Source organism: Strigops habroptila, chromosome 4 (genome assembly GCF_004027225.2).
Source record: "Strigops habroptila isolate Jane chromosome 4, bStrHab1.2.pri, whole genome shotgun sequence".
NCBI classification, from domain to species: domain Eukaryota; kingdom Metazoa; phylum Chordata; class Aves; order Psittaciformes; family Psittacidae; genus Strigops; species Strigops habroptila.
Genome location: NC_046358.1, coordinates 82,553,736 through 82,564,011, shown reverse-complemented (window position 1 = coordinate 82,564,011; position 10,276 = coordinate 82,553,736). Strand labels below are relative to the sequence as shown.

General features: G+C 55.2%; 1 protein-coding gene across 1 annotated transcript; it reads left to right on the top strand.

The window, feature by feature from the left end:
• Nucleotides 1–284: 284 nt before the first annotated feature.
• Nucleotides 285–4,986, top strand: ACTB (actin beta). Its single transcript, XM_030483503.1, has 6 exons — nt 285–472; nt 1,710–1,838; nt 2,162–2,401; nt 2,937–3,375; nt 3,675–3,856; nt 4,222–4,986. Exons 2-6 carry the CDS (start codon nt 1,716–1,718, stop codon nt 4,363–4,365), a joined length of 1,128 nt encoding a protein of 375 aa, XP_030339363.1. The 5' UTR covers nt 285–472; nt 1,710–1,715; the 3' UTR covers nt 4,366–4,986.
• Nucleotides 4,987–10,276: the final 5,290 nt, after the last annotated feature.

The following is a 10,276-nucleotide window of genomic DNA, read 5'->3' as shown; positions in this document are numbered from 1 at the left end:
CTCCGGGTATGGGGGGGGGAACGACACACAACTACACGGTGGCGACCACATCGCCGCGACCCCCCGCTTAGAAGGGGGTGAGTATGGAGGTAGCGAGCCCGATCCGCAGCACAGCGGATAGAACGCGGGGTGCTCCCCGCACCCGCCCCGCACACACACACCCCGATCCCTTTACACACGCACCCGCCCCCCCCCCATAAACCATCCACCTCCCAACCCCCCGCCATTATTCTCGATGCAGGGCGGGGAGAGGCGGGGCGGCACGAGGCGGGGCGGGGCGTCAGGGACCCAATCAGAGAGGCGCGCTCCGAAAGTTTCCTTTTATGGCGAGGCGGCGGCGGCGGCGGCCCTATAAAAAGCCGGGTCTGGTCAGCGGGCGGGAGCCGCTGCGAGCTCTGCCTGCCTTTGTCGCGCGCCGCCCGCTCCTCCCGCCACTGCCGCCGCCTCGCTCCGACCGCGCAACACCCCGAAGGTGAGCGGGACCGGGGGGGGGGGTCCTCTCCGTGCTCCGCCGTTAAATCGGTGATGTTATTAATTGCAATTCAGGCTTGGGTGGAATGGTGGTGCGCTCGCTCTCAGGGAGCCCTTTGTTTGCTGAAGGGGGGGTGGTGGGGGAGCCCGGTCTGCTGCGCTGTGCGGTGTTTAGAGGGGTATGAAAAGGAAATGGCGGGTTAATAATGGCTGTGGGGCGCTGCTTGAGGGGCAGGGGGCTGCCCCCCTGCTTGCCCATGGGGTTAATCCGCCTCTTAAGAGGATTGCTGGCGGTCGGGGGGAGTAGGCAGCGCGGCTATTGTCTGTTGGGAGCGGCGGGGGGGCGAGAACGGGGCGCGGGGCTTTGTCTGCTCCGCGCTGCCCCCTCCCCCAGCCGGCAGTGGGGAAGGGGTGGGGGGGGGCTGAAGCGCGGCTGGGCCGGGGGGCGGCGCCCCCCGCTGGGGAGGGGCGCGGTTCCCCTGCCCGGGCACATGGAGACGGCCGCGGTGGGGTTTTGTTGCAGGGGTGGGGGGTGGCTCCCCCTGCGGAGGGCGAGGTGCTGAAGCGGAACAAAAGCTGCGTGCGGAGGGGTTGCGGGAAGAAGGGGGGGGGGATATGAGGAAGGGAAAGGCTGCCGCGGCTGTGCCCTTGCGCGGCCAGGCTGCCCGCTCCGGCGGCGACTACACTTCCCAGGCTGCCCCATGCGGGGCTGGCACATGTGCCGCCCGCTTCTCACCCCCCCGCTTCTTCCAGTCGTTGCCAGCGGATTAAGCGGGCGCTGTCGGAGGCGCGGGGCGGGCGGCAGTTGTGTAACCCCCCGGATCTAATCCTCGCCTCCGTGGCGGTGGTGCGGGGCGGCCGCGCAGAGCCGCTCTGCCCCGGGGCTGTGCGTGCGGAGGCGCTGGGCGCCGCTGGCCGGGGCGGGGCGCTGGGGCGGGGCAGCGGCGGCCGCCGGCGTCCCCCCGAGCGCTGGTGGCGGGCGCGGCGCGGCGCGCTGCATCCATTGCCTTTTATGGTAATAACGCGAGCGGGCGCGGGGACTTCCTTTGTCCCGCTCCCGCGCAGCGCCGCAGCCTGGCGGGCGGCGCACCCTCTAGCGGACGGAGGGTGAAGCGGTGCTGCGCCGGCAGGAAGGAAATGGGTGGGGAAAGGCCTTGGAGGCATCGCCCGCCGTTGCCTTCCCCGGCTGCTGTGTGACCCGCGATGCTCACCTACCTTCCCTTCCTCTTCTTCCACAGCCAGCCATGGATGATGATATTGCCGCACTCGTTGTTGACAATGGTTCCGGTATGTGCAAGGCCGGTTTCGCCGGGGACGATGCTCCCCGTGCTGTTTTCCCATCCATCGTGGGTCGCCCCAGACATCAGGTAGGTGGCATGGGTGCATGTTAATAGATAAAAGAGATGAGGTTTTCATAGAGGTGGTTCCCTTACAGGCATTGGGCTTCAAAAAGCGTTTTTATTTGGCTGTGTAACACAAGAGGTTTCTGTGCTGCAGCACAGCTGGGGGGGAATACAGCCTCCTGTAAAGCTGCGGTGTGCAGTGTGTGTTGTAGTTGCCTGAATACATATATTGATGGAGCGGGGCAGTAGAGGGATGGTAGTTGGAGACTGGGCTTTGAGAAAAGCAGTTATCCCCCAGTGGGGTGCTTACCGTTCAGTTTACTCACTGCTTATTCTTTGTATTGCAGGGTGTGATGGTTGGTATGGGCCAGAAAGACAGCTATGTTGGTGACGAAGCCCAGAGCAAAAGAGGTATCCTGACCCTGAAGTACCCTATCGAACACGGCATTGTCACCAACTGGGATGATATGGAGAAGATCTGGCACCACACTTTTTACAATGAGCTGAGAGTAGCCCCTGAGGAGCACCCTGTGCTGCTCACAGAGGCTCCCCTGAACCCCAAAGCCAACAGAGAGAAGATGACACAGGTGTGTAGAGCTCTGGAGCTTTGAGCTACAGCAGATGTTGCTGCAGGCCAGCTCTCCTCTTCCATGTTGTTCTCTGTCCTCCTTCACCACTGTTCTCCCTTTTTGACATCTTTACAGGGTTTTCCTTTCCTGACCTGAGTCTCCTCTTTGCTGGACCTTGACAGGTTTTGTTTGCTCTTCTAAGCTGGCTTTCTCTGAGACTGAACTAGCAACTTGTCTAACTGCTGTTTCTGACTAGAAACTAATCCATTTACCAACCTTGAGTGACTGTATTGTAGTTACTTGGCATTCATTCTGTTCCTTGCTGTGACATGTGGATGGGTCTTGGGTGGTGGTGTCCCTGCTCAGGCTCTGACCTGGCAGGTGTGGGTGGAGAGCAAGCAAGATGAGCATGGACTTCAAGTGGGAGTGAAGACTCTTACTTAGGGACAGATGTAAAACCACTTGCATGGACTTGGTGTAGACCTGTAGCAAGAAACCCAGTGTTGTGGTTTGATTTTTGCTGTTGGCTCAACCTCTTCTTTTCTCTCCCTAGATCATGTTTGAGACCTTCAACACCCCAGCCATGTATGTAGCCATCCAGGCTGTGTTGTCTCTGTATGCCTCTGGTCGTACCACTGGTATTGTGATGGACTCTGGTGATGGTGTTACCCACACTGTGCCCATCTATGAAGGTTATGCCCTCCCCCATGCTATCCTCCGTCTGGATCTGGCTGGCCGTGACCTGACGGACTACCTCATGAAGATCCTGACAGAGAGAGGCTACAGCTTCACCACCACAGCCGAGAGAGAAATCGTGCGTGACATCAAGGAGAAGCTGTGCTACGTCGCTCTGGATTTCGAGCAGGAGATGGCCACAGCTGCCTCTAGCTCTTCTCTGGAGAAGAGCTATGAACTCCCTGATGGCCAGGTTATCACCATTGGCAATGAGAGGTTCAGGTGCCCTGAGGCCCTCTTCCAGCCATCTTTCTTGGGTAAGTCAAGCTCTTCTAGGATACCCTCTGCCTTTCAATGTTTGCTCTGTAAAGGGTGACCCAGAGACCATGGCAGTGAGTTCCCGTGTTACTGCTGGTCCATAACTGCTGGCCCACCAGTTAGTTTTGCTTTCCATGCAGCTGAAAGCTGAGGGATGTGGGACAGCAGAGCAGGAGGTTGGGCTTGTCAGAGCCATGGTTTTGTAGTGCTTTCCCAGCAGAGGGGCTCTTGGTTGTCCATAGTAATTCCTTGGCTGTGTCTGAGCACTTGCTGACTGGAGACCGCTTGTTCCTCACAGGTATGGAGTCCTGTGGTATCCATGAAACTACCTTCAACTCTATCATGAAGTGTGATGTGGATATCCGTAAGGATCTGTATGCCAACACAGTGCTGTCTGGTGGTACCACAATGTACCCTGGCATTGCTGACAGGATGCAGAAGGAGATCACAGCCCTGGCACCCAGCACAATGAAGATCAAGGTAGGATGGAGGAAGGGGAACATCTCTGCGCCCTGTTGATGCTGAAATGCACAGCTGTGGGTAGAGGGAGGAAAGGGGAACTCCTGCTGGAGCAGCAAGTGTGCCTCTCTGTCTGGGGCAGCCTAAATGGCCTCGCTCTGGACAAGGTGGCATCCACCCAACCACATGAGTAATGGGATCAGTGTAAATACAGCCTGTGCAAAGGGAGGTGGGTGGGTGAGGTTGTGTTTAAGCCTGTTGGCGCTTCATGGGATCTCGGCCGGGGCTGGATGTGGGAATTGGGCAGCTGTGTGTCACCCGGCCACATGTGGGCAGTGGGTGCAGTCTGACCCTGTGCATCTGATCGATCCCTTCTCTTCCTGCAGATCATTGCCCCACCTGAGCGCAAGTACTCTGTCTGGATCGGAGGCTCCATCCTGGCCTCCCTGTCCACCTTCCAGCAGATGTGGATCAGCAAGCAGGAGTACGATGAATCCGGACCCTCCATTGTCCACCGCAAATGCTTCTAAACCGGACTGTTACCAACACCCACACCCTTGTGATGAAATGAAACCCATAAATGCGCATAAAAACCAGACGAGATTGGCATGGCTTTATTTGTTTTTTTTTTGGCGCTTGACTCAGGATTAAAAAACTGGAACGGTGGAAGGTGTCAGCAGCAGTCTTTAAAACAAAAAAAAACATGTTGGAGCGAACGCCCCCAAAGTTCTACAATGCATCTGAGGACTTTGATTGTACATTTGTTTCTTTTTTTAATAGTCATTCCAAATATTGTTCTAATGCATTGTTACAGGAAGTTACTCGCCTCTGTGAAGGCAGCAGCCCAGCTCGGAGGGAGCCGATGCCAGTTACTGGTGTTAGGTTATAATTGCTTGTCTGTAAATTATGTAACCCAACAAGTGTCTTTTTGTATCTTTCCGCCTTAAAAACAAAACACACTTGATCCTTTTTTTCTCTTCGATTTGTCAAGCAAAGCAGGCTGTGTTCCCCAGTGATAGATGTGAATGAAGGCTTTACAGTCCCCCGCAGGGTCTATAGGAGAAGCGGTGCCAGTACGCGGGGGAGGGAGGGGCTACCTGTACACTGACTTAAGACCAGTTCAAATAAAAGTGCACACCATAGAGGCTCGACCCGTGTTGGTTGTTGGTTCTTTATTCCACGCTGCTGTTTGGCGGTTACTACATCTGCTCATCTTGCTTTACCAGGCTCCAGAGGGTGGCTATCTGGTGGGGTGGGAGCTGGGGATGTGGTGTACAGCCCACATGGGGCATGGTGATAGAGGGGGGGGAGAGCTGAGCCTGCCAAAGCACAGGGCTCGGGAGCACTTGGGAGGTGAGGAGCTGGCTTTGTTGGGGTTTGGCTGATGCCCTATGCTTTGGCCTTGTGAAAGGCAGTGGGGTGGTGGCTGCTGTGGCCGGTCTGCAGCCCTCCATGCGGCAATGTCCCCTCTTCATGCAGCTGGTGCTTGAGTGTGTCCTGCTCTGCCCCTGGAGGGAGGCTGGGGTTGGGGCAGGGAGACTCGTGTTCCTGCACTGCTTTCCTGGGTGGAGCAGCTTTCAGGTGAAAGCAAGAGAAAGTCTTTGGTGAAGTGGAAAATGACTCGAGAGTCAGGGCCACAGGGTGGGGCTGGGAAAAGGGTGTGGGGAGGGAGGGAGGAAGCTCTTGCAGGGCACCCGCAGCTCCATGACCTGCCTGAGAACTGGATCCACCAACCAAGAGTGAAGCGTTACAGAAGGTTCAGAAGCCCAGCGGGGACTCTCATGAAGCTAGGAGCCCAGCAAAGCCTGCGTGCCCTGGGAGCTGGAGCTGCTGCTGTGGGAGGGAGGAGACAGAGGGGCCAAAGAGAACCAGGTCAGAGAGCAGGGAGATCAGAGCCAGGTGACACAGTGCACTGCCAGCTCAGGCAGACCAGACCTTGGAGCCTTGCTCACAGGCGTGCTGGCTTCTTGGGCTCCTCCAACCTGCCTGCCTTTGAAGAGCTAATGGCTGTGATTGTGTCATGCTCACAGCACATGAAAGGCTCCATTGGCCCTTTAATCCTCTGCCTGGCCTGATCCTGCTCCAGCATTGTGCTGTATTCAGGGTGGACCTGCCGGTTTCTGCCCTTCATGTCCCCAGCCTCTCTCCTGAGTGCAGTAGGAGCCTGGCAGGGCTGTAGGTGCAGACACTGGGCTGGGCAGATGAGTTACTGGAAGCACCAGTTTGCAACAAGGAAGATGAAACAGGTTGAAGCAAGGCCCAAACTGGGCTTATAACCTGAGGTCTTGGGGAAGCAGAGCAAGGAGGAGGCAATGGCAGCTCCTGGGGAGGGAGCTGGTGGGAGCAGGGCAGGAAAAAGGCCAGGAGGCAAGAAGAGATGATGGCGGTAGGGAAATGGGGCGCCTTTCTTCAGCCCTCCCTGAAATGGTCCCTGCTCAACCTGGAAAAATGTGTTCAGACATTAAAGAACCGAAGAGATGATGGTGGTGCTGAGGGAGAAACCACACAGCAGCAAAACACTGGGGGCCAAGAGGAGCTCAGAGGGGCAGAAATGTGGGGAGAGGACAGGTGATGGGCTGGTGCACAGGGGATCTGGGGTGATTTTCATGCTTTGGAGCACTGCAGGCGAGGCTTTCTGTGAGGAGTTAACACTTTGTTGGGTGTTTTTTCTCCTTTATCCCCATTCCACTTGCTGTTCCAGGCAACCAGCCCCCCAGTAAATCAAGGCTGAGCCTTTCACAGCGCTTCCCGATGCCTCTTCAGCACAAGGCCGTGGTGTGCACAGCTACTCTGCAGGCTGCTCCAGCAAGGCTCGGTTTATTCCTCCTCTGGGCCATTACATGCTGGAGAAAAGAATGTGGTGCCGGGCAGGGAAGCCTGCAAGCATTACTCACTGCTCCCAACTCCAGCGAGCAGGGGGGAGCCTGGAGTGGTTTCCTTTCAGGAACACCAGACACTGGGAGAGAGGGGATCTGTCTGTAAGCACAGTTTCTCTGTGTTTCAGAGGGCTCGGTTTATCCCTTGCTGTGTCACAGAGGTGGGGAAATGCCTGTCACAGGAAGGGTGTTTTAGCTGTGTCCTGACTCTTGAAGCCACCAACCACAGGCAAGACTCAAAGGAGAAGATGTGTAGGGAATAATCAGTCCCCTGGCTACTTCCTCCTCCTCCTCCTCTCCAGCACAGACAGCCAGGGGTTGTGGGGAGACGGGGAGGTTTAAAACAGCCACCCATGGGCCAGACTGAGCGTGTCCCCCTGTCTGGGTCAGCACTGGTGATGTACTGGGATTTCTCAGGCTGCAGACGGCGGGACTGGGCTGTAGATCCACCGCAGCCCTTTCTCGCTGCCCTTTGGCTGCTTGGAGGGAGCTGGCTCAGCTCAAAGGAGCTGAGTAAACATGTTTTATGCCCTTTCTTCCCCCAGAGCTCCCAACTTTCACTCCTGCTGGAGACAGTCACTGGCACTTCACCTCTAATTAGCTGGTGACCTGGAAAGTCACCTTGCTGAGCCGCTTATGGAATCAAGCCACCGCCAGGAATTAGTAATGTCCTTGGCAAAGGAGACACTTGTGGCTCTCGGGATTTAGCCCTAAAGGGCCTCATTGTCTCTTGGTCGTGTCAGGGAGTGTTGAACAGAAATGGTGCCCAGCTAAGGGGGGGTCCTGTTCTCCTGTTAGCGAGTGTGTGCTGCTGCAGGAGAGGTGCCAGCACGCAAAAGTCCCAGGAAATCCCAAAGCATTGAAACAAAACTGGCCTCCTTGCAGAAGTCCCCTCGAAGTGTACAAAGCGTCAGAAAATGGGCTTTCCGAGATACCAGTTCGGGGATGGGACTGTGGGTACGGGCTGTGCTTGGGGCAGAAGGTCTTTGAAGTTAGTCCTTGCAGGAGGATTGCTGTCCTGGAGCCTACTCTGACTTGTGTTATATCCATCTGTAATCTACTTTAGCAGGCCTTAGGGTATTAAACCATATCAAGTACTGAAAATCACTCACAGCAGTGGAGCTAGCAGTTCACCCAAGCATACCAAATGCTCTGGCCACTGTGGTCTAGCTGGGCTTTAGTCATGCTGACAAGATGAGATGTCCAGGCTGTGTCAGTCTTAAGAAGAATCAGAAACTTGGGTTTTACTTGGAAACCCAAGACTTTCCAAGTGAAAAATACAAAATCCCCAGGTCAATCTGGCCTTGAACAGAAGAAATTTTGTCTTACACAGAGCAAAATATCTTGAGAATAGCATTAATTTGGTTGCCCTCCTGGAATGGGACAGCATGGAATGTACCTGCCTTCTTTGGGCTAACTGAACCCATCTTCAAAGAGGGTTCCCAAGTGCCCACACTGAGAAGTGCTCCTGAAGCATGGCAAAGCAGGGAGGGTTTCTCCTCTCACCAGCTGTCCACCTCCCAGCGACCATCAAGAGAAATGCCACAGTTTGGTGTAGCTGTTCATTTAATTCCTCCTTTACCGCCCATCTGATGTCCTGCTGCTGCCTTGTGTTCAACCTCCGTGTCTTATCTACACCACCACACTGGTGGATCATAAGTCCAAGTGCAGCTCCTCTTACAAACTGCTGCGAGCCTGGTTTCTCCTCAGGAGGTTCTTACACCTATCTCTGTTCCCAGTTCCTATTCAGGGTTGCCAACTGCTGTCTGGTCCGTGTACGCCCCAGGGCTGGAGGGAATCCATGGCTGGTCCTAACGCAGGCTGCTGCAGCAGATCTGGCTCTCTGGGTACGGCTTTTACTCTGCTTATGGGCCTCGCTGATGATTTTATGTGCCATTTGCATTGGAAATGCAGGTCTCCTCCACCCTCGTCTCTCTGATGACTGCGAATATGGTAGGTTGGTGTTTTTCCCAGATGTCAAACAAGTTGGTCTTGACTGAAGGGCCTCCGGATTTGTCATTACTGAGTGAAACACATGACAAACAAAGCAGGTACAGGTTCTCTTGCTGAGGCTCTCCCTCATCTAAGGGCTAAGAGGGGTTTTCCTCTTCAACTCCAGAGCCTTCTCACAGGCAAAACAGGCAATCAAAACCTGAGGCACTTGCTATTTCTAAGCGAAACCCCCAATCTACCCCTCATCATTCATGGCCTTAAATGGCAACAATCACTCGAGAAGCAAAGCAGCAACCCATTCATCTTCCTTCGTGGGTCATCTTTAAAACACATTTTCTATGAACAGAATTCCTGAAGCACACACGTAACTGGAAATTCCAGCGCTCCGGTCCTGTCTGTACTTGAGATGTGGGATGAGGAGCTAACAGCAACAGTGCTGAGCCAGCTGCTCCCCTTGGATGTTGCTGTGTGTGCTCGCAGCAGCCCTGGATGACTTCTGCACTTCAGCAATGCCAAAGGTACAACATTTAACCTGGTTAAAACCCTGGTTGATGGTTGTTACACACATGACCAGTGAACCTGAAGCCAATAAGTTTGTATTTAGGCTTTTCCTTTGAGGAAAAGTGCAAGGTCCTACACCTGGGTCAGGACAATCCCAGGCACAGCTACAGGTTGGGTGGAGAAGAGATTCAGAGCAGCCCTGCGGAGAAGGACTTGGGGTGTTGGTTGATGAGAAGCTTAACATGAGCCGGCTTCGGTGTGTGCTCACAGCCCAGAAAGCCAGCCGCATCCTGGGCTGCATCAAAAGAAGCGTGACCAGCAGGTCAAAGGGGGTGATCCTGCCCCCTACTCTGCTCTCGTGAGACCTCACTTGGAGTATTGTGTACAGTTCTGGTGTCCTCAAAATAAAAGGTACATGGAGCTGTTGGAGCAAGTCCAGAGGAGGCCATGAGGATGTTCAGGGGCTGGAGCACCTCCCGTATGAAGACAGGCTGAGAAAGTTGGGGCTGTTCAGCCTGGAGAAGAGAAGGCTGCGTGGAGACCTCAGAGCAGCTTCCAGTGTCTGAAGGGGGCTACAAGGATGCTGGGGAGGGACTCTTCATCAGGGACTGTAGTGATAGGACAAGGGGTAATGGGTTCAAACTGAAACAGGGGCAGTTCAGGTTAGATCTCAGGAAGAAGTTCTTTACTGTGAGGGTGCTGAGGCACTGGCACAGGTTGCCCAAGGAAGTGGTGAATGCTCCACCCCTGGCAGTGTTCAAGGCCAGTGTGGACAGAGCCTTGGGTGACACGGTCTAGTGTGAGGTGTCCCTGCCCATGGCAGGGGGTTGGAACTGGATGATCTTAAGGTCCTTTCCAACCCAAACCATTCTGTGACTCTATGATTCTATGAAAGGGTGGCACCTGCAGCCCCTTTTGTTAGCACCAACCCATGCAGTGCTCATCATGTCCTGCCCTCCATGCCCCGGCTCCTTCCAACCCACAGCGTGATCCAGGAGAGGATTGTTCTCCCAAATACTTTAATCTCAATGGAAAACCAGGGTGCTAACGCAGCGGGGCTCCCTCTGCCTCTGCAGTGCCCGCGGCACCTCACAGCGTGCATTTACATTGT

Bases quoted from the DNA above. Each gene is read 5' to 3' on its own strand.
- ACTB (XM_030483503.1), top strand. From the start codon at position 1,716: ATGGATGATGATATTGCCGCACTCGTTGTTGACAATGGTTCCGGTATG. The intron at 2,402-2,936 runs GTGTGTAGAGCT...TTCTCTCCCTAG, and splicing joins ACAGAGAGAAGATGACACAG to ATCATGTTTGAGACCTTCAA. The intron at 3,857-4,221 runs GTAGGATGGAGG...CTCTTCCTGCAG, and splicing joins CCAGCACAATGAAGATCAAG to ATCATTGCCCCACCTGAGCG.